Source organism: Oncorhynchus mykiss, chromosome 5 (assembly GCF_057628025.1).
Source record: "Oncorhynchus mykiss isolate SJ-2025 chromosome 5, ASM5762802v1, whole genome shotgun sequence".
In the NCBI taxonomy this organism is placed as follows: Eukaryota; Metazoa; Chordata; class Actinopteri; order Salmoniformes; family Salmonidae; genus Oncorhynchus; species Oncorhynchus mykiss.
The window spans coordinates 21719841-21744494 of NC_143026.1; the positions used below are offsets into that span (position 1 = coordinate 21719841).

The window sequence follows — 24654 nt, forward strand, 5'->3', positions numbered from 1 at the left end:
CTACAGAATGTTTTTATGTTTTCATCCAGGCCTAGAGAATGTTTTTATCCAGGCCTACAGAATGTTTTTGTCCAGGCCTACAGAATGTTTTAATGTTTTTATCCAGGCCTACAGAATGTTTTAATGTTTTTATCCAGGCCTACAGAATGTTTTATATTCAGGCCAACAGAATGTTTTACATCCAGGCCTAGAGAATGTTTTTATCCAGGCCTACAGAATGTTTTTATGTTTTCATCCAGGCCTAGAGAATGTTCTTATCCAGGCCTACAAAATGTTTTTATGTTTTCATCCAGGCCTAGAGAATGTTTTTATCCAGGCCTACAGAATGTTTTTTATCCAGGCCTGAAGAATGTTTTCATGTTCTTATCCAGGCCTACAGAATGTTTTTATCCAGGCCTACAGAATGTTTTCATGTTTTTATCCAGGCCTACAGAATGTTTTCATCCAGGCCTACAGAATGTTTTCATCCAGGCCTACAGAATGTTTTCATCCAGGCCTACAGAATGTTTTCATCCAGGCCTACAGAATGTTTTCATCCAGGCCTACAGAATGTTTTCATCCAGGCCTACAGAATGTTTTCATCCAGGCCTAGAGAATGTTTTTATTCAGGCCTAGAGAATGTTTTAATGTTTTCATCCAGGCCTACAGAATGTTTTATATCCAGGCCTATAGAATGTTTTAATACAGGCATAGAGAATGTTTTTATCCAGGCCTACAGAATGTTTTAATGTTTTTATCCAGGCCTACAGAATGTTTTATATCCAGGCCTACAGAATGTTTTCTATCCAGGCCGACAGAATGTTTTCTATCCAGGCCTACAGAATGTTTTATATCCAGGCCTACAGAATGTTTTCATGTTCTTATCCAGGCCTACATAATGTTTTTATCCAGGCCTACAGAATGTTTTAATGTTTTTATCCAGGCCTACAGAATGTTTTAATGTTTTTATCCAGGCCTACAGAATGTTTTATATCCAGGCCTACAGAATGTTTTATATCCAGGCCTACAGAATGTTTTAATGTTTTTATCCAGGCCTACAGAATGTTTTAATGTTTTTATCCAGGCCTACAGAATGTTTTATATCCAGGCCTACAGAATGTTTTCATCCAGGCCTACAGAATGTTTTATATCCAGGCCGACAATGTTTTATATCCAGGCCTACAGAATGTTTTTATCCAGGCCTACAGAATATTTTTATGTTTTTATCCAGGCCTACAGAATGTTTTAATGTTTTTATCCAGGCCTACAGAATGTTTTCATCCAGGCCTACAGAATGTTTTCATACAGGCCTACAGAATGTTTTCATACAGGCCTACAGAATGTTTTTATCCAGGCCTACAGAATGTTTTAATGTTTTTATCCAGGCCTACAGAATGTTTTCATGTTTTTATCCAGGCCTACAGAATGTATTTATCCAGACCTACATAATGTTTTCATGTTCTTATCCAGGCCTACAGAATGTTTTTATCCAGGCCTACAGAATGTTTTCATGTTTTCATCCAGGCCTACAGAATGTTTATATCCAGGCCGACAGAATGTTTTATATCCAGGCCTAGAGAATGTTTCATATCCAGGCCTAGAGAATGTTTTTATCCAGGCCTACAGAATGTTTTCATGTTTTTATCCAGGCCTACAGAATGTATTTGTTCAGGCCTACAGAATGTTTTCATGTTTTTATCCAGGCCTACAGAATGTTTTTATGTTTTCATCCAAGCCTAGAGAATGTTTTATATCCAGGCCTACAGAATGTTTTATATCCAGGCCTACAGAATGTTTTATATCCAGGCCTACATAATGTTTTCATCCAGGCCTAGAGAATGTTTTTATCCAGGCCTACAGAATGTTTTAATGTTTTTATCCTACAGAATGTTTTAATGTTTTTATCCAGGCCTACAGAATGTTATATATCCAGGCCGACAGAATGTTTTTATCCAGGCCTAGAGAATGTTTTTATCCAGGCCTACAGAATGTTTTAATGTTTTTATCCAGGCCTACAGAATGTTTTATATCCAGGCCGACAGAATGTTTTACATCCAGGCCTAGAGAATGTTTTTATCCAGGCCTACAGAATGTTTTCATGTTCTTATTCAGGCCTACAGAATGTTTTTATCCAGGCCTACAGAATGTTTTCATGTTTTCATCCAGGCCTAGAGAATGTTTTTATCCAGGCCTACAGAATGTTTTCATACAGGCCTACAGAATGTTTTCATCCAGGCCTACAGAATGTTTTCATCCAGGCTTACAGAATGTTTTATATCCAGGCCTACATAATGTTTTATATCCAGGCCGACAGAATGTTTTATATCCAGGCCTAGAGAATGTTTTTAGTCAGGCTTAGAGAATGTTTTTATCCAGGCCTACAGAATGTTTTCATCCAGGCCTACAGAATGTTTTCATCCAGGCCTACAGAATGTTTTCATCCAGGCCTAGAGAATGTTTTTATTCAGGCCTAGAGAATGTTTTAATGTTTTCATCCAGGCCTACAGAATGTTTTATATCCAGGCCTATAGAATGTTTTAATACAGGCATAGAGAATGTTTTTATCCAGGCCTACAGAATGTTTTAATGTTTTTATCCAGGCCTACAGAATGTTTTATATCCAGGCCTACAGAATGTTTTCTATCCAGGCCGACAGAATGTTTTCTATCCAGGCCTACAGAATGTTTTATATCCAGGCCTACAGAATGTTTTCATGTTCTTATCCAGGCCTACATAATGTTTTTATCCAGGCCTACAGAATGTTTTAATGTTTTTATCCAGGCCTACAGAATGTTTTAATGTTTTTATCCAGGCCTACAGAATGTTTTATATCCAGGCCTACAGAATGTTTTATATCCAGGCCTACAGAATGTTTTAATGTTTTTATCCAGGCCTACAGAATGTTTTAATGTTTTTATCCAGGCCTACAGAATGTTTTATATCCAGGCCTACAGAATGTTTTCATCCAGGCCTACAGAATGTTTTATATCCAGGCCGACAATGTTTTATATCCAGGCCTACAGAATGTTTTTATCCAGGCCTACAGAATATTTTTATGTTTTTATCCAGGCCTACAGAATGTTTTAATGTTTTTATCCAGGCCTACAGAATGTTTTCATCCAGGCCTACAGAATGTTTTCATACAGGCCTACAGAATGTTTTCATACAGGCCTACAGAATGTTTTTATCCAGGCCTACAGAATGTTTTAATGTTTTTATCCAGGCCTACAGAATGTTTTCATGTTTTTATCCAGGCCTACAGAATGTATTTATCCAGACCTACATAATGTTTTCATGTTCTTATCCAGGCCTACAGAATGTTTTTATCCAGGCCTACAGAATGTTTTCATGTTTTCATCCAGGCCTACAGAATGTTTATATCCAGGCCGACAGAATGTTTTATATCCAGGCCTAGAGAATGTTTCATATCCAGGCCTAGAGAATGTTTTTATCCAGGCCTACAGAATGTTTTCATGTTTTTATCCAGGCCTACAGAATGTATTTGTTCAGGCCTACAGAATGTTTTCATGTTTTTATCCAGGCCTACAGAATGTTTTTATGTTTTCATCCAAGCCTAGAGAATGTTTTATATCCAGGCCTACAGAATGTTTTATATCCAGGCCTACAGAATGTTTTATATCCAGGCCTACATAATGTTTTCATCCAGGCCTAGAGAATGTTTTTATCCAGGCCTACAGAATGTTTTAATGTTTTTATCCTACAGAATGTTTTAATGTTTTTATCCAGGCCTACAGAATGTTATATATCCAGGCCGACAGAATGTTTTTATCCAGGCCTAGAGAATGTTTTTATCCAGGCCTACAGAATGTTTTAATGTTTTTATCCAGGCCTACAGAATGTTTTATATCCAGGCCGACAGAATGTTTTACATCCAGGCCTAGAGAATGTTTTTATCCAGGCCTACAGAATGTTTTCATGTTCTTATTCAGGCCTACAGAATGTTTTTATCCAGGCCTACAGAATGTTTTCATGTTTTCATCCAGGCCTAGAGAATGTTTTTATCCAGGCCTACAGAATGTTTTCATACAGGCCTACAGAATGTTTTCATCCAGGCCTACAGAATGTTTTCATCCAGGCTTACAGAATGTTTTATATCCAGGCCTACATAATGTTTTATATCCAGGCCGACAGAATGTTTTATATCCAGGCCTAGAGAATGTTTTTAGTCAGGCTTAGAGAATGTTTTTATCCAGGCCTACAGAATGTTTTTATCCAGGCCTACAGAATGTTTTTATCCAGGCCTACAGAATGTTTTTATCCAGGCCTACATGTTTTATAACCAGGCCTACAGAATGTTTTATATCCAGGCCTAGAGAATGTTTTTATCCAGGCCTACAGAATGTTTTATATCCAGGCCGAAAGAATGTTTTATATCCAGGCCTACATAATGTTTTATAACCAGGCCTACAGAATGTTTTATATCCAGGCCTAGAGAATGTTTTTATCCAGGCCTACAGAATGTTTTATATCCAGGCCTACAGAATGTTTTATATCCAGGCCTACAGAATGTTTTATATCCAGGCCTACAGAATGTTTTATATCCAGGCCTACATAATGTTTTCATCCAGGCCTACAGAATGTTTTATATCCAGGCCTACAGAATGTTTTCATCCAGGCCTACAGAATGTTTTCATCCAGGCCTACAGAATGTTTTTATCCAGGCCGACATAATGTTTTCATGTTTTCATCCAGGCCTACAGAATGTTTTATATCCAGGCCTACAGAATGTTTTCATCCAGGCCTACAGAATGTTTTATATCCAGGCCTACATAATGTTTTCATGTTTTCATCCAAGCCTAGAGAATGTTTTTATCCAGGCCTACAGAATGTTTTATATCCAGGCCTACAGAATGTTTATATCCAGGCCTACAGAATGTTTTATATCCAGGCCTACAGAATGTTTATATCCAGGCCTACAGAATGTTTATATCCAGGCCTACAGAATGTTTATATCCAGGCCTAGAGAATGTTTTTTATCTAGGCCTACAGAATGTTTTCATCCAGGCCTACAGAATGTTTTCATCCAGGCCTACAGAATGTTTTCATCCAGGCCTACAGAATGTTTTATATCCAGGCCTAGAGAATGTTTTTTATCTAGGCCTACAGAATGTTTTCATCCAGGCCGACAGAATGTTTTCATCCAGGCCTACAGAATGTTTTCATCCAGGCCTACAGAATGTTTTCATCCAGGCCTACAGAATGTTTTCATCCAGGCCTACAGAATGTTTTCATCCAGGCCTAGAGAATGTTTTCATCCAGGCCTAGAGAATGCTTTCATCCAGGCCTACAGAATGCTTTCATCCAGGCCTACAGAATGTTTTTATCCAGGCCTACAGAATGTTTTAATGTTTTTATCCAGGCCTACAGAATGTTTTTATCCAGGCCTACAGAATGTTTATATCCAGGCCTAGAGAATGTTTTCATCCAGGCCTACAGAATGTTTTCATCCAGGCCGACAGAATGTTTTCATCCAGGCCGACAGAATGTTTTTATCCAGGCCGACAGAATGTTATATATCCAGGCCGACAGAATGTTATATATCCAGGCCGACAGAATGTTATATATCCAGGCCGACAGAATGTTTTTTATCCAGGCCTAGAGAATGTTTTTATCCAGGCCTAGAGAATGTTTTTATCCAGGCCTAGAGAATATTTTTATCCAGGCCTACAGAATGTTTTAATGTTTTTATCCAGGCCTACAGAATGTTTTAATGTTTTTATCCAGGCCTACAGAATGTTTTATATCCAGGCCGACAGAATGTTTTACATCCAGGCCTAGAGAATGTTTTTATCCAGGCCTACAGAATGTTTTCATGTTCTTATCCAGGCCTACAGAATGTTTTTATGTTTTCATCCAGGCCTAGAGAATGTTTTTATCCAGGCCTACAGAATGTTTTTGTCCAGGCCTACAGAATGTTTTAATGTTTTTATCCAGGCCTACAGAATGTTTATATGTTTTTATCCAGGCCTACAGAATGTTTTATATCCAGGCCAACAGAATGTTTTACATCCAGGCCTAGAGAATGTTTTTATCCAGGCCTACAGAATGTTTTTATGTTTTCATCCAGGCCTAGAGAATGTTCTTATCCAGGCCTACAAAATGTTTTTATGTTTTCATCCAGGCCTAGAGAATGTTCTTATCCAGGCCTACAGAATGTTTTTATCCAGGCCTACAGAATGTTTTCATGTTTTCATCCAGGCCTACAGAATGTTTTCATCCAGGCCTACAGAATGTTTTCATCCAGGCCTACAGAATGTTTTCATCCAGGCCTACAGAATGTTTTCATCCAGGCCTACAGAATGTTTTCATCCAGGCCTACAGAATGTTTTAATCCAGGCCTACAGAATGTTTTTATTCAGGCCTAGAGAATGTTTTAATGTTTTCATCCAGGCCTACAGAATGTTTTATATCCAGGCCTATAGAATGTTTTAATACAGGCATAGAGAATGTTTTTATCCAGGCCTACAGAATGTTTTATATCCAGGCCTACAGAATGTTTTCATGTTCTTATCCAGGCCTACATAATGTTTTTATCCAGGCCTACAGAATGTTTTAATGTTTTTATCCAGGCCTACAGAATGTTTTAATGTTTTTATCCAGGCCTACAGAATGTTTTATATCCAGGCCTACAGAATGTTTTCATCCAGGCCTACAGAATGTTTTATATCCAGGCCGACAATGTTTTATATCCAGGCCTACAGAATGTTTTTATCCAGGCCTACAGAATATTTTTATGTTTTTATCCAGGCCTACAGAATGTTTTAATGTTTTTATCCAGGCCTACAGAATGTTTTCATCCAGGCCTACAGAATGTTTTCATCCAGGCCTACAGAATGTTTTCATCCAGGCCTACAGAATGTTTTTATCCAGGCCTACAGAATGTTTTAATGTTTTTATCCAGGCCTACAGAATGTTTTCATGTTTTTATCCAGGCCTACAGAATGTATTTATCCAGACCTACATAATGTTTTCATGTTCTTATCCAGGCCTACAGAATGTTTTTATCCAGGCCTACAGAATGTTTTCATGTTTTCATCCAGGCCTACAGAATGTTTATATCCAGGCCGACAGAATGTTTTATATCCAGGCCTAGAGAATGTTTCATATCCAGGCCTAGAGAATGTTTTTATCCAGGCCTACAGAATGTTTTCATGTTTTTATCCAGGCCTACAGAATGTATTTGTTCAGGCCTACAGAATGTTTTCATGTTTTTATCCAGGCCTACAGAATGTTTTTATGTTTTCATCCAAGCCTAGAGAATGTTTTATATCCAGGCCTACAGAATGTTTTATATCCAGGCCTACAGAATGTTTTATATCCAGGCCTACATAATGTTTTCATCCAGGCCTAGAGAATGTTTTTATCCAGGCCTACAGAATGTTTTAATGTTTTTATCCTACAGAATGTTTTAATGTTTTTATCCAGGCCTACAGAATGTTATATATCCAGGCCGACAGAATGTTTTTATCCAGGCCTAGAGAATGTTTTTATCCAGGCCTACAGAATGTTTTAATGTTTTTATCCAGGCCTACAGAATGTTTTATATCCAGGCCGACAGAATGTTTTACATCCAGGCCTAGAGAATGTTTTTATCCAGGCCTACAGAATGTTTTCATGTTCTTATTCAGGCCTACAGAATGTTTTTATCCAGGCCTACAGAATGTTTTCATGTTTTCATCCAGGCCTAGAGAATGTTTTTATCCAGGCCTACAGAATGTTTTCATACAGGCCTACAGAATGTTTTCATCCAGGCCTACAGAATGTTTTCATCCAGGCTTACAGAATGTTTTATATCCAGGCCTACATAATGTTTTATATCCAGGCCGACAGAATGTTTTATATCCAGGCCTAGAGAATGTTTTTATTCAGGCTTAGAGAATGTTTTTATCCAGGCCTACAGAATGTTTTTATCCAGGCCTACAGAATGTTTTTATCCAGGCCTACAGAATGTTTTTAACCAGGCCTACATGTTTTATAACCAGGCCTACAGAATGTTTTATATCCAGGCCTAGAGAATGTTTTTATCCAGGCCTACAGAATGTTTTATATCCAGGCCGAAAGAATGTTTTATATCCAGGCCTACATAATGTTTTATAACCAGGCCTACAGAATGTTTTATATCCAGGCCTAGAGAATGTTTTTATCCAGGCCGACAGAATGTTTTATATCCAGGCCGACAGAATGTTTTATATCCAGGCCGACAGAATGTTTTATATCCAGGCCGACAGAATGTTTTATATCCAGGCCTACATAATGTTTTCATCCAGGCCTACAGAATGTTTTATATCCAGGCCTACAGAATGTTTTCATCCAGGCCTAGAGAATGTTCTTATCCAGGCCTACAGAATGTTTTTATCCAGGCCTACAGAATGTTTTCATGTTTTCATCCAGGCCTACAGAATGTTTTCATCCAGGCCTACAGAATGTTTTCATCCAGGCCTACAGAATGTTTTCATCCAGGCCTACAGAATGTTTTCATCCAGGCCTACAGAATGTTTTCATCCAGGCCTACAGAATGTTTTAATCCAGGCCTACAGAATGTTTTTATTCAGGCCTAGAGAATGTTTTAATGTTTTCATCCAGGCCTACAGAATGTTTTATATCCAGGCCTATAGAATGTTTTAATACAGGCATAGAGAATGTTTTTATCCAGGCCTACAGAATGTTTTATATCCAGGCCTACAGAATGTTTTCATGTTCTTATCCAGGCCTACATAATGTTTTTATCCAGGCCTACAGAATGTTTTAATGTTTTTATCCAGGCCTACAGAATGTTTTAATGTTTTTATCCAGGCCTACAGAATGTTTTATATCCAGGCCTACAGAATGTTTTCATCCAGGCCTACAGAATGTTTTATATCCAGGCCGACAATGTTTTATATCCAGGCCTACAGAATGTTTTTATCCAGGCCTACAGAATATTTTTATGTTTTTATCCAGGCCTACAGAATGTTTTAATGTTTTTATCCAGGCCTACAGAATGTTTTCATCCAGGCCTACAGAATGTTTTCATCCAGGCCTACAGAATGTTTTCATCCAGGCCTACAGAATGTTTTTATCCAGGCCTACAGAATGTTTTAATGTTTTTATCCAGGCCTACAGAATGTTTTCATGTTTTTATCCAGGCCTACAGAATGTATTTATCCAGACCTACATAATGTTTTCATGTTCTTATCCAGGCCTACAGAATGTTTTTATCCAGGCCTACAGAATGTTTTCATGTTTTCATCCAGGCCTACAGAATGTTTATATCCAGGCCGACAGAATGTTTTATATCCAGGCCTAGAGAATGTTTCATATCCAGGCCTAGAGAATGTTTTTATCCAGGCCTACAGAATGTTTTCATGTTTTTATCCAGGCCTACAGAATGTATTTGTTCAGGCCTACAGAATGTTTTCATGTTTTTATCCAGGCCTACAGAATGTTTTTATGTTTTCATCCAAGCCTAGAGAATGTTTTATATCCAGGCCTACAGAATGTTTTATATCCAGGCCTACAGAATGTTTTATATCCAGGCCTACATAATGTTTTCATCCAGGCCTAGAGAATGTTTTTATCCAGGCCTACAGAATGTTTTAATGTTTTTATCCTACAGAATGTTTTAATGTTTTTATCCAGGCCTACAGAATGTTTTATATCCAGGCCGACAGAATGTTTTACATCCAGGCCTAGAGAATGTTTTTATCCAGGCCTACAGAATGTTTTCATGTTCTTATTCAGGCCTACAGAATGTTTTTATCCAGGCCTACAGAATGTTTTCATGTTTTCATCCAGGCCTAGAGAATGTTTTTATCCAGGCCTACAGAATGTTTTCATACAGGCCTACAGAATGTTTTCATCCAGGCCTACAGAATGTTTTCATCCAGGCTTACAGAATGTTTTATATCCAGGCCTACATAATGTTTTATATCCAGGCCGACAGAATGTTTTATATCCAGGCCTAGAGAATGTTTTTATTCAGGCTTAGAGAATGTTTTTATCCAGGCCTACAGAATGTTTTTATCCAGGCCTACAGAATGTTTTTATCCAGGCCTAGAGAATGTTTTTATCCAGGCCTACAGAATGTTTTATATCCAGGCCGAAAGAATGTTTTATATCCAGGCCTACATAATGTTTTATAACCAGGCCTACAGAATGTTTTATATCCAGGCCTAGAGAATGTTTTTATCCAGGCCGACAGAATGTTTTATATCCAGGCCGACAGAATGTTTTATATCCAGGCCGACAGAATGTTTTATATCCAGGCCGACAGAATGTTTTATATCCAGGCCTACATAATGTTTTCATCCAGGCCTACAGAATGTTTTATATCCAGGCCTACAGAATGTTTTCATCCAGGCCTACAGAATGTTTTCATCCAGGCCTACAGAATGTTTTTATCCAGGCCGACATAATGTTTTCATGTTTTCATCCAGGCCTACAGAATGTTTTATATCCAGGCCTACAGAATGTTTTCATCCAGGCCTACAGAATGTTTTATATCCAGGCCTACATAATGTTTTCATGTTTTCATCCAAGCCTAGAGAATGTTTTTATCCAGGCCTACAGAATGTTTTATATCCAGGCCTACAGAATGTTTATATCCAGGCCTACAGAATGTTTTATATCCAGGCCTACAGAATGTTTATATCCAGGCCTACAGAATGTTTATATCCAGGCCTACAGAATGTTTATATCCAGGCCTAGAGAATGTTTTTTATCTAGGCCTACAGAATGTTTTCATCCAGGCCGACAGAATGTTTTCATCCAGGCCTACAGAATGTTTTCATCCAGGCCTACAGAATGTTTTCATCCAGGCCTACAGAATGTTTTCATCCAGGCCTACAGAATGTTTTCATCCAGGCCTAGAGAATGTTTTCATCCAGGCCTAGAGAATGTTTTCATCCAGGCCTACAGAATGCTTTCATCCAGGCCTACAGAATGTTTTTATCCAGGCCTACAGAATGTTTTAATGTTTTTATCCAGGCCTACAGAATGTTTTTATCCAGGCCTACAGAATGTTTATATCCAGGCCAGGAGAATGTTTTCATCCAGGCCTACAGAATGTTTTCATCCAGGCCGACAGAATGTTTTCATCCAGGCCGACAGAATGTTTTTATCCAGGCCGACAGAATGTTATATATCCAGGCCGACAGAATGTTATATATCCAGGCCGACAGAATGTTATATATCCAGGCCGACAGAATGTTTTTTATCCAGGCCTAGAGAATGTTTTTATCCAGGCCTAGAGAATGTTTTTATCCAGGCCTAGAGAATATTTTTATCCAGGCCTACAGAATGTTTTAATGTTTTTATCCAGGCCTACAGAATGTTTTATATCCAGGCCAACAGAATGTTTTACATCCAGGCCTAGAGAATGTTTTTATCCAGGCCTAAAGAATGTTTTCATGTTCTTATCCAGGCCTACAGAATGTTTTTATGTTTTCATCCAGGCCTAGAGAATGTTTTTATCCAGGCCTACAGAATGTTTTTGTCCAGGCCTACAGAATGTTTTAATGTTTTTATCCAGGCCTACAGAATGTTTATATGTTTTTATCCAGGCCTACAGAATGTTTTATATCCAGGCCAACAGAATGTTTTACATCCAGGCCTAGAGAATGTTTTTATCCAGGCCTACAGAATGTTTTTATGTTTTCATCCAGGCCTAGAGAATGTTCTTATCCAGGCCTACAGAATGTTTTTATCCAGGCCTACAGAATGTTTTCATGTTTTCATCCAGGCCTACAGAATGTTTTCATCCAGGCCTACAGAATGTTTTCATCCAGGCCTACAGAATGTTTTCATCCAGGCCTACAGAATGTTTTCATCCAGGCCTACAGAATGTTTTCATCCAGGCCTACAGAATGTTTTCATCCAGGCCTAGAGAATGTTTTCATCCAGGCCTAGAGAATGTTTTAATCCAGGCCTACAGAATGTTTTTATTCAGGCCTAGAGAATGTTTTAATGTTTTCATCCAGGCCTACAGAATGTTTTATATCCAGGCCTATAGAATGTTTTAATACAGGCATAGAGAATGTTTTTATCCAGGCCTACAGAATGTTTTATATCCAGGCCTACAGAATGTTTTCATGTTCTTATCCAGGCCTACATAATGTTTTTATCCAGGCCTACAGAATGTTTTAATGTTTTTATCCAGGCCTACAGAATGTTTTAATGTTTTTATCCAGGCCTACAGAATGTTTTATATCCAGGCCTACAGAATGTTTTCATCCAGGCCTACAGAATGTTTTATATCCAGGCCGACAATGTTTTATATCCAGGCCTACAGAATGTTTTTATCCAGGCCTACAGAATATTTGTATGTTTTTATCCAGGCCTACAGAATGTTTTAATGTTTTTATCCAGGCCTACAGAATGTTTTCATCCAGGCCTACAGAATGTTTTCATCCAGGCCTACAGAATGTTTTCATCCAGGCCTACAGAATGTTTTTATCCAGGCCTACAGAATGTTTTAATGTTTTTATCCAGGCCTACAGAATGTTTTCATGTTTTTATCCAGGCCTACAGAATGTATTTATCCAGACCTACATAATGTTTTCATGTTCTTATCCAGGCCTACAGAATGTTTTTATCCAGGCCTACAGAATGTTTTCATGTTTTCATCCAGGCCTACAGAATGTTTATATCCAGGCCGACAGAATGTTTTATATCCAGGCCTAGAGAATGTTTCATATCCAGGCCTAGAGAATGTTTTTATCCAGGCCTACAGAATGTTTTCATGTTTTTATCCAGGCCTACAGAATGTATTTGTTCAGGCCTACAGAATGTTTTCATGTTTTTATCCAGGCCTACAGAATGTTTTTATGTTTTCATCCAAGCCTAGAGAATGTTTTATATCCAGGCCTACAGAATGTTTTATATCCAGGCCTACAGAATGTTTTATATCCAGGCCTACATAATGTTTTCATCCAGGCCTAGAGAATGTTTTTATCCAGGCCTACAGAATGTTTTAATGTTTTTATCCTACAGAATGTTTTAATGTTTTTATCCAGGCCTACAGAATGTTATATATCCAGGCCGACAGAATGTTTTTATCCAGGCCTAGAGAATGTTTTTATCCAGGCCTACAGAATGTTTTAATGTTTTTATCCAGGCCTACAGAATGTTTTATATCCAGGCCGACAGAATGTTTTACATCCAGGCCTAGAGAATGTTTTTATCCAGGCCTACAGAATGTTTTCATGTTCTTATTCAGGCCTACAGAATGTTTTTATCCAGGCCTACAGAATGTTTTCATGTTTTCATCCAGGCCTAGAGAATGTTTTTATCCAGGCCTACAGAATGTTTTCATACAGGCCTACAGAATGTTTTCATCCAGGCCTACAGAATGTTTTCATCCAGGCTTACAGAATGTTTTATATCCAGGCCTACATAATGTTTTATATCCAGGCCGACAGAATGTTTTATATCCAGGCCTAGAGAATGTTTTTATTCAGGCTTAGAGAATGTTTTTATCCAGGCCTACAGAATGTTTTTATCCAGGCCTACAGAATGTTTTTATCCAGGCCTACAGAATGTTTTTATCCAGGCCTACATGTTTTATAACCAGGCCTACAGAATGTTTTATATCCAGGCCTAGAGAATGTTTTTATCCAGGCCTACAGAATGTTTTATATCCAGGCCTACAGAATGTTTTATATCCAGGCCTACATAATGTTTTATAACCAGGCCTACAGAATGTTTTATATCCAGGCCTAGAGAATGTTTTTATCCAGGCCGACAGAATGTTTTATATCCAGGCCGACAGAATGTTTTATATCCAGGCCGACAGAATGTTTTATATCCAGGCCGACAGAATGTTTTATATCCAGGCCTAGAGAATGTTTTTATCCAGGCCTAGAGAATGTTTTCATCCAGGCTTAGAGAATGTTTTTATCCAGGCCTATAGAATGTTTTTATCCAGGCCTAGAGAATGTTTTTATCCAGGCCTAGAGAATATTTTTATCCAGGCCTACAGAATGTTTTAATGTTTTTATCCAGGCCTACAGAATGTATTTATCCAGACCTACATAATGTTTTCATGTTCTTATCCAGGCCTACAGAATGTTTTTATCCAGGCCTACAGAATGTTTTCATGTTTTCATCCAGGCCTACAGAATGTTTATATCCAGGCCGACAGAATGTTTTATATCCAGGCCTAGAGAATGTTTCATATCCAGGCCTAGAGAATGTTTTTATCCAGGCCTACAGAATGTTTTCATGTTTTTATCCAGGCCTACAGAATGTATTTGTTCAGGCCTACAGAATGTTTTCATGTTTTTATCCAGGCCTACAGAATGTTTTTATGTTTTCATCCAAGCCTAGAGAATGTTTTATATCCAGGCCTACAGAATGTTTTATATCCAGGCCTACAGAATGTTTTATATCCAGGCCTACATAATGTTTTCATCCAGGCCTAGAGAGTGTTTTTATCCAGGCCTACAGAATGTTTTAATGTTTTTATCCTACAGAATGTTTTAATGTTTTTATCCAGGCCTACAGAATGTTATATATCCAGGCCGACAGAATGTTTTTATCCAGGCCTAGAGAATGTTTTTATCCAGGCCTACAGAATGTTTTAATGTTTTTATCCAGGCCTACAGAATGTTTTATATCCAGGCCGACAGAATGTTTTACATCCAGGCCTAGAGAATGTTTTTATCCAGGCCTACAGAATGTTTTCATGTTCTTATTCAGGCCTACAGAATGTTTTTATCCAGGCCTACAGAATGTTTTCATGTTTTCATCCAGGCCTAGAGAATGTTTTTATCCAGGCCTACAGAATGTTTTCATACAGGCCTACAGAATGTTTTCATCCAGGCCTACAGAATGTTTTCATCCAGGCTTACAGAATGTTTTATATCCAGGCCTACATAATGTTTTATATCCAGGCCGACAGAATGTTTTATATCCAGGCCTAGAGAATGTTTTTATTCAGGCTTAGAGAATGTTTTTATCCAGGCCTACAGAATGTTTTTATCCAGGCCTACAGAATGTTTTTATCCAGGCCTACAGAATGTTTTTATCCAGGCCTACATGTTTTATAACCAGGCCTACAGAATGTTTTATATCCAGGCCTAGAGAATGTTTTTATCCAGGCCTACAGAATGTTTTATATCCAGGCCGAAAGAATGTTTTATATCCAGGCCTACATAATGTTTTATAACCAGGCCTACAGAATGTTTTATATCCAGGCCTAGAGAATGTTTTTATCCAGGCCGACAGAATGTTTTATATCCAGGCCGACAGAATGTTTTATATCCAGGCCGACAGAATGTTTTATATCCAGGCCGACAGAATGTTTTATATCCAGGCCTAGAGAATGTTTTTATCCAGGCCTAGAGAATGTTTTCATCCAGGCTTAGAGAATGTTTTTATCCAGGCCTATAGAATGTTTTTATCCAGGCCTAGAGAATGTTTTTATCCAGGCCTAGAGAATATTTTTATCCAGGCCTACAGAATGTTTTAATGTTTTTATCCAGGCCTACAGAATGTTTTAATGTTTTTATCCAGGCCTACAGAATGTTTTATATCCAGGCCGACAGAATGTTTTACATCCAGGCCTAGAGAATGTTTTTATCCAGGCCTACAGAATGTTTTCATGTTCTTATCCAGGCCTACAGAATGTTTTTATGTTTTCATCCAGGCCTAGAGAATGTTTTTATCCAGGCCTACAGAATGTTTTTGTCCAGGCCTACAGAATGTTTTAATGTTTTTATCCAGGCCTACAGAATGTTTATATGTTTTTATCCAGGCCTACAGAATGTTTTATATCCAGGCCAACAGAATGTTTTACATCCAGGCCTAGAGAATGTTTTTATCCAGGCCTACAGAATGTTTTTATGTTTTCATCCAGGCCTAGAGAATGTTCTTATCCAGGCCTACAAAATGTTTTTATGTTTTCATCCAGGCCTAGAGAATGTTCTTATCCAGGCCTACAGAATGTTTTTATCCAGGCCTACAGAATGTTTTCATGTTTTCATCCAGGCCTACAGAATGTTTTCATCCAGGCCTACAGAATGTTTTCATCCAGGCCTACAGAATGTTTTCATCCAGGCCTACAGAATGTTTTCATCCAGGCCTACAGAATGTTTTCATCCAGGCCTAGAGAATGTTTTCATCCAGGCCTAGAGAATGTTTTAATCCAGGCCTACAGAATGTTTTTATTCAGGCCTAGAGAATGTTTTAATGTTTTCATCCAGGCCTACAGAATGTTTTATATCCAGGCCTATAGAATGTTTTAATACAGGCATAGAGAATGTTTTTATCCAGGCCTACAGAATGTTTTATATCCAGGCCTACAGAATGTTTTCATGTTCTTATCCAGGCCTACATAATGTTTTTATCCAGGCCTACAGAATGTTTTAATGTTTTTATCCAGGCCTACAGAATGTTTTAATGTTTTTATCCAGGCCTACAGAATGTTTTATATCCAGGCCTACAGAATGTTTTCATCCAGGCCTACAGAATGTTTTATATCCAGGCCGACAATGTTTTATATCCAGGTCTACAGAATGTTTTTATCCAGGCCTACAGAATATTTTTATGTTTTTATCCAGGCCTACAGAATGTTTTAATGTTTTTATCCAGGCCTACAGAATGTTTTCATCCAGGCCTACAGAATGTTTTCATCCAGGCCTACAGAATGTTTTCATCCAGGCCTACAGAATGTTTTCATCCAGGCCTACAGAATGTTTTTATCCAGGCCTACAGAATGTTTTAATGTTTTTATCCAGGCCTACAGAATGTTTTCATGTTTTTATCCAGGCCTACAGAATGTATTTATCCAGACCTACATAATGTTTTCATGTTCTTATCCAGGCCTACAGAATGTTTTTATCCAGGCCTACAGAATGTTTTCATGTTTTCATCCAGGCCTACAGAATGTTTATATCCAGGCCGACAGAATGTTTTATATCCAGGCCTAGAGAATGTTTCATATCCAGGCCTAGAGAATGTTTTTATCCAGGCCTACAGAATGTTTTCATGTTTTTATCCAGGCCTACAGAATGTATTTGTTCAGGCCTACAGAATGTTTTCATGTTTTTATCCAGGCCTACAGAATGTTTTCATCCAGGCCTAGAGAATGTTTTCATCCAGGCCTAGAGAATGTTTTAATCCAGGCCTACAGAATGTTTTTATTCAGGCCTAGAGAATGTTTTAATGTTTTCATCCAGGCCTACAGAATGTTTTATATCCAGGCCTATAGAATGTTTTAATACAGGCATAGAGAATGTTTTTATCCAGGCCTACAGAATGTTTTATATCCAGGCCTACAGAATGTTTTCATGTTCTTATCCAGGCCTACATAATGTTTTTATCCAGGCCTACAGAATGTTTTAATGTTTTTATCCAGGCCTACAGAATGTTTTAATGTTTTTATCCAGGCCTACAGAATGTTTTATATCCAGGCCTACAGAATGTTTTCATCCAGGCCTACAGAATGTTTTATATCCAGGCCGACAATGTTTTATATCCAGGCCTACAGAATGTTTTTATCCAGGCCTACAGAATATTTTTATGTTTTTATCCAGGCCTACAGAATGTTTTAATGTTTTTATCCAGGCCTACAGAATGTTTTCATCCAGGCCTACAGAATGTTTTCATCCAGGCCTACAGAATGTTTTCATCCAGGCCTACAGAATGTTTTCATCCAGGCCTACAGAATGTTTTCATCCAGGCCTACAGAATGTTTTCATCCAGGCCTACAGAATGTTTTTATCCAGGCCTACAGAATGTTTTAATGTTTTTATCCAGGCCTACAGAATGTTTTCATGTTTTTATCCAGGCCTACAGAATGTATTTATCCAGACCTACATAATGTTTTCATGTTCTTATCCAGGCCTACAGAATGTTTTTATCCAGGCCTACAGAATGTTTTCATGTTTTCATCCAGGCCTACAGAATGTTTATATCCAGGCCGACAGAATGTTTTATATCCAGGCCTAGAGAATGTTTCATATCCAGGCCTAGAGAATGTTTTTATCCAGGCCTACAGAATGTTTTCATGTTTTTATCCAGGCCTACAGAATGTATTTGTTCAGGCCTACAGAATGTTTTCATGTTTTTATCCAGGCCTACAGAATGTTTTTACGTTTTCATCCAAGCCTAGAGAATGTTTTATATCCAGGCCTACAGAATGTTTTATATCCAGGCCTACAGAATGTTTTATATCCAGGCCTACATAATGTTTTCATCCAGGCCTAGAGAATGTTTTTATCCAGGCCTACAGAATGTTTTAATGTTTTTATCCTACAGAATGTTTTAATGTTTTTATCCAGGCCTACAGAATGTTATATATCCAGGCCGACAGAATGTTTTTATCCAGGCCTAGAGAATGTTTTTATCCAGGCCTACAGAATGTTTTAATGTTTTTATCCAGGCCTACAGAATGTTTTATATCCAGGCCGACAGAATGTTTTACATCCAGGCCTAGAGAATGTTTTTATCCAGGCCTACAGAATGTTTTCATGTTCTTATTCAGGCCTACAGAATGTTTTTATCCAGGCCTACAGAATGTTTTCATGTTTTCATCCAGGCCTAGAGAATGTTTTTATCCAGGCCTACAGAATGTTTTCATCCAGGCCTACAGAATGTTTTCATCCAGGCTTACAGAATGTTTTATATCCAGGCCTACATAATGTTTTATATCCAGGCCGACAGAATGTTTTATATCCAGGCCTAGAGAATGTTTTTATTCAGGCTTAGAGAATGTTTTTATCCAGGCCTACAGAATGTTTTTATCCAGGCCTACAGAATGTTTTTATCCAGGCCTACAGAATGTTTTTATCCAGGCCTACATGTTTTATAACCAGGCCTACAGAATGTTTTATATCCAGGCCTAGAGAATGTTTTTATCCAGGCCTACAGAATGTTTTATATCCAGGCCGAAAGAATGTTTTATATCCAGGCCTACATAATGTTTTATAACCAGGCCTACAGAATGTTTTATATCCAGGCCTAGAGAATGTTTTTATCCAGGCCGACAGAATGTTTTATATCCAGGCCGACAGAATGTTTTATATCCAGGCCGACAGAATGTTTTATATCCAGGCCGACAGAATGTTTTATATCCAGGCCTAGAGAATGTTTTTATCCAGGCCTAGAGAATGTTTTCATCCAGGCTTAGAGAATGTTTTTATCCAGGCCTATAGAATGTTTTTATTCAGGCCTAGAGAATGTTTTTATCCAGGCCTACAGAATGTTTTCATTCAGGCCTAGAGAATGTTTTATATCCAGGCCTAGAGAATGTTTTTATCCAGGCCTACAGAATGTTTTTATTCAGGCCTACAGAATGTTTTTATCCAGGCCTACAGAATGTTTTTATTCAGGCCTAGAGAATGTTTTCATCCAGGCCTAGAGAATGTTTTTAACCAGGCCTACAGAATGTTTTAATGTTTTTATCCAGGCCTACAGAATGTTTTAATGTTTTTATCCAGGCCTACAGAATGTTTTTATCCAGGCCTACAGAATGTTTTCATCCAGGCCTACAGAATGTTTTCATCCAGGCCTCCAGAATGTTTTCATCCAAGCCTAGAGAATGTTTTATATCCAGGCCTAGAGAATGTTTTTATCCAGGCCTAGAGAATGTTTTTATCCAGGCCGACATAATGTTTTCATGTTTTCATCCAGGCCTACAGAATGTTTTTATCCAGGCCGACAGAATGTTTTATATCCAGGCCTAGAGAATGTTTTTATCCAGGCCTAGAGAATGTTTTCATGTTTATATCCAGGCCGACAGAATGTTTTATATCCAGGCCGACAGAATGTTTTATATCCAGGCCGACAGAATGTTTTATATCCAGGCCTAGAGAATGTTTTTATCCAGGCCTAGAGAATGTTTTCATGTTTATATCCAGGCCGACAGAATGTTTTATATCCAGGCCTACAGAATGTTTTATATCCAGGCCTACAGAATGTTTTATATCCAGGCCTACAGAATGTTTTTATCCAGGCTTAGAGAATGTTTATATCCAGGCCTACAGAATGTTTTATATCCAGGCCTACAGAATATTTATATCCAGGCCTACAGAATGTTTTATATCCAGGCCTACAGAATGTTTTATATCCAGGCCTAGAGAATGTTTTTATCCAGGCCTAGAGAATGTTTTCATGTTTATATCCAGGCCGACAGAATGTTTTATATCCAGGCCTACAGAATGTTTTATATCCAGGCCTACAGAATGTTTTATATCCAGGCCTACAGAATGTTTTTATCCAGGCTTAGAGAATGTTTATATCCAGGCCTACAGAATGTTTTATATCCAGGCCTACAGAATATTTATATCCAGGCCTACAGAATGTTTTATATCCAGGCCTACAGAATGTTTTATATCCAGGCCTACAGAATGTTTTTATCCAGGCTCAGAGAATGTTTATATCCAGGCCTACAGAATGTTTTATATCCAGGCCTACAGAATGTTTTATATCCAGGCCTACATAATGTTTTCATCCAGGCCTACAGAATGTTTTATATCCAGGCCTACAGAATGTTTTCATCCAGGCCTACAGAATGTTTTATATCCAGGCCTACAGAATGTTTTATATCCAGGCCTACAGAATATTTATATCCAGGCCTACAGAATGTTTTATATCCAGGCCTACAGAATGTTTTATATCCAGGCCTAGAGAATGTTTTTATCCAGGCCTAGAGAATGTTTTCATGTTTATATCCAGGCCGACAGAATGTTTTATATCCAGGCCTACAGAATGTTTTATATCCAGGCCTACAGAATGTTTTTATCCAGGCTTAGAGAATGTTTATATCCAGGCCTACAGAATGTTTTATATCCAGGCCTACAGAATATTTATATCCAGGCCTACAGAATGTTTTATATCCAGGCCTACAGAATGTTTTATATCCAGGCCTACAGAATGTTTTTATCCAGGCTCAGAGAATGTTTATATCCAGGCCTACAGAATGTTTTATATCCAGGCCTACAGAATGTTTTATATCCAGGCCTACATAATGTTTTCATGTTTTCATCCAGGCCTACAGAATGTTTTATATCCAGGCCTACAGAATGTTTTCATCCAGGCCTACAGAATGTTTTATATCCAGGCCTACATAATGTTTTATATCCAGGCCTACAGAATGTTTATATCCAGGCCTACAGAATGTTTTATATCCAGGCCTACAGAATGTTTTTATCCAGGCCTACATAATGTTTATATCCAGGCCTACAGAATGTTTATATCCAGGCCTACAGAATGTTTATATCCAGGCCTACAGAATGTTTTATATCCAGGCCTACAGAATGTTTTCATCCAGGCCTACAGAATGTTTTATATCCAGGCCTACATAATGTTTTCATGTTTTCATCCAGGCCTAGAGAATGTTTTTATCCAGGCCTACAGAATGTTTTATATCCAGGCCTACATAATGTTTTCATGTTCTTATCCAGGCCTACAGAATGTTTTATATCCAGGCCTACATAATGTTTTCATGTTTTCATCCAGGCCTACAGAATGTTTATATCCAGGCCGACAGAATGTTTTATATCCAGGCCTACAGAATGTTTTATATCCAGGCCTACAGAATGTTTTATATCCAGGCCTACAGAATGTTTTTATCCAGGCCTACATAATGTTTTCATGTTATTATCCAGGCCTACAGAATGTTTTATATCCAGGCCTACATAATGTTTTCATGTTCTTATCCAGGCCTACAGAATGTTTTTATCCAGGCCTACATAATGTTTTCATGTTCTTATCCAGGCCTACAGAATGTTTTATATCCAGGCCTACATAATATTTTCATGTTTTCATCCAGGCCTACAGAATGTTTATATCCAGGCCGACAGAATGTTTTATATCCAGGCCTACAGAATGTTTTTATCCAGGCCGACATAATGTTTTCATGTTTTCATCCAGGCCTAGAGAATGTTTTCATGTTTTAATCCAGGCCTACAGAATGGAGCGAGGACAGACAACCTTCATGCACTGACAGACAGATGGACGATGACGAAGAATACACACACCCATCACACACCCATGAAAGCACATGCTTGTAAGTGGAAACAGACAGACGACCACACACGTGAACAACAGAAGAAGCACACCAACTTAGACACACAGGCACACAAAAAGGGATTGGGTAAGGTAGCTTGTGTGTTGCTCACCCGTGACTCCCCCTCTCCCCTCCACTCCACTCGGTTGGGGAACAGGTAGAAGTATCGGCGCTGCCACTGCGTCAGGAACGGGTTCCCCAGCTTCAACATGTAGCCGTGCATTATACAGTCCTTCCCCAGGGCATAGTCTGAAACACACAATAAACACACATGGAAGGAAAGCCAGCGCCAGCAGGTACAAGGAAAAGCTTACCCACATGATGTGTGTGAGGTAGGGCTGCACAATGATAAAACACTATGTTCCAGTGTTTTGTTACAACACAAGTCATATCATCAATACAAAAATATTGCAATATCTCTAGTGTGACGTGTGTGGAGACGTGCGTCGTGTGCGTGGAGACGTGCGTCGTGTGCGCGGAGACGTGCGCGGAGACGTGCGTCGTGTGCGCGGAGACGTGCGTCGTGTGCGCGGAGACGTGCGTCGTGTGCGCGGAGACGTGCGTCGTGTGTGCGTGGAGACGTGCGTCGTGTGTGCGTGGAGACGTGCGTCGTGTGTGCGTGGAGACGTGCGTTGTGTGTGCGTGGAGACGTGCGTCGTGTGCGTGGAGACGTGCGTCGTGTGCGTGGAGACGTGCGTCGTGTGCGTGGAGACGTGTGTCGCGCGTGTGGAGACGTGCGTCGCGTGCGTGGAGACGTGCGTCGCGTGCGTGGAGACGTGCGTCGCGTGCGTGGAGACGTGCGTCGCGTGCGTGGAGACGTGCGTCGCGTGCGTGGAGACGTGCGTCGCGTGCGTGGAGACGTGCGTCGCGTGCGTGGAGACGTGCGTCGTGTGTGTCCTCACCCTCCTCGTGGCCCAGCTGTTTGTTCTTGGCCCTCTTGCGGGCCTCGTTCTTGTCCGTGTCGGAGTTGACCGCCTCGTACACCGTCTCAGCCACCTCCTGCTGCCAGCGCTCTGAGATGACCAGCGGGAAGTTCTTATACAACTCCTGGTCACTGTCCAACAACTGGAGAGAGGGAGAGAGGTGAAAGGGGAGAGGGAGAGGAGAGAAAGAGGGAGAGAGGTGAAAGGGGAGAGGAAGAGGAGAGAAAGAGGGAGAGAGGTGAAAGGGGAGAGGAAGAGGAGAGAAAGAGGGAGAGAGGTGAAAGGGGAGAGGAAGAGGAGAGAAAGAGGGAGAGAGGTGAAAGGGGAGAGGAAGAGGAGAGAAAGAGAGGTGAAAGGGGAGAGGAAGAGGAGAGAAAGAGGGGTGAAAGGGGAGAGGAAGAGGAGAGAAAGAGGGAGAGAGGTGAAAGGAGAGAAAGAGGGAGAGAGGTAAAAGGGGAGAGGAAGAGGAGAGAAAGAGAGGTGAAAGGGGAGAGGAAGAGGAGAGAAAGAGGGGTGAAAGGGGAGAGGAAGAGGAGAGAAAGAGAGGTGAAAGGGGAGAGGAAGAGGAGAGAAAGAGGTGAAAGGGGAAAGGAAGAGGAGAGAAAGAGAGGTGAAAGGGGAGAGGAAGAGGAGAGAAAGAGGTGAAAGGGGAGAGGAAGAGGAGAGAAAGAGAGGTGAAAGGGGAGAGGAAGAGGAGAGAAAGAGGGAGAGAAACGACACAGCTATGAGTTGGAAGGCTAAGTGAAGTAATACCTGAGAACCACGTCACCAGTCCTTGTGAGACCAGCTAAGCTGTGCAGCACCACTGTAATTAAGGCAGCCTGGAACACTCCCAACGTTCCTAATACTGTTGTGTAATGCTAAACCTCTGTTGGAAGGACTTTCTCTCTGAACACTGATAGAGTCACGTTACACCTCAGGCTCCGTGTGTGTGAGCATGTGTGAGCGTTGCAGTATGATGTAGGTGAGTGTGTATATCAGGATCAGCGGTTATATAATGCTGTGGATTTGACTGATGCCCTTGGTGTTTCATGAGATAAGGGTTGTGTGTGTGTTGGAGCTTTACCTTGATGCCCTTGGTGTTTCATGAGATAAGGGTTGTGTGTGTGTTGGAGCTTTACCTTGATGTCCTTGGTGTTTCATGAGATAAGGGTTGTGTGTGTGTTGGAGCTTTACCTTGATGCCCTTGGTGTTTCATGAGATAAGGGTTGTGTGTGTTGGAGCTTTACATTGATGCCCTTGGTGTTTCATGAGATAAGGGTTGTGTGTGTGTTGGAGCTTTACCTTGATGCCCTTGGTGTTTCATGAGATAAGGGTTGTGTGTGTTGGAGCTTTACCTTGATGCCCTTGGTGTTTCATGAGATAAGGGTTGTGTGTGTGTTGGAGCTTTACCTTGATGTCCTTGGTGTTTCATGAGATAAGGGTTGTGTGTGTGTTGGAGCTTTACCTTGATGCCCTTGGTGTTTCATGAGATAAGGGTTGTGTGTGTTGGAGCTTTACCTTGATGCCCTTGGTGTTTCATGAGATAAGGGTTGTGTGTGTTGGAGCTTTACATTGATGCCCTTGGTGTTTCATGAGATAAGGGTTGTGTGTGTGTTGGAGCTTTACCTTGATGCCCTTGGTGTTTCTTGAGATAAGGGTTGTGTGTGTTGGAGCTTTACCTTGATGCCCTTGGTGTTTCATGAGATAAGGGTTGTGTGTGTTGGAGCTTTACCTTGATGCCCTTGGTGTTTCATGAGATAA

General features: G+C 39.5%; 1 protein-coding gene across 1 annotated transcript in view; it reads right to left on the reverse strand.

Annotated features, from left to right (window-relative positions):
* grk3 (G protein-coupled receptor kinase 3) overlaps window positions 1–24654 on the reverse strand; it is a 108817-nt gene that overhangs the window by 9614 nt on the left and 74549 nt on the right. The window contains exons 18-19 of the mRNA XM_090234166.1: window positions 22891–23053; window positions 22101–22237 (exon numbers count right to left, since the gene is read on the reverse strand). Of these exons, the coding sequence (XP_090090292.1) occupies window positions 22101–22237; window positions 22891–23053 (300 nt within the window). The remainder of the gene's footprint in view (window positions 1–22100; window positions 22238–22890; window positions 23054–24654) is intronic.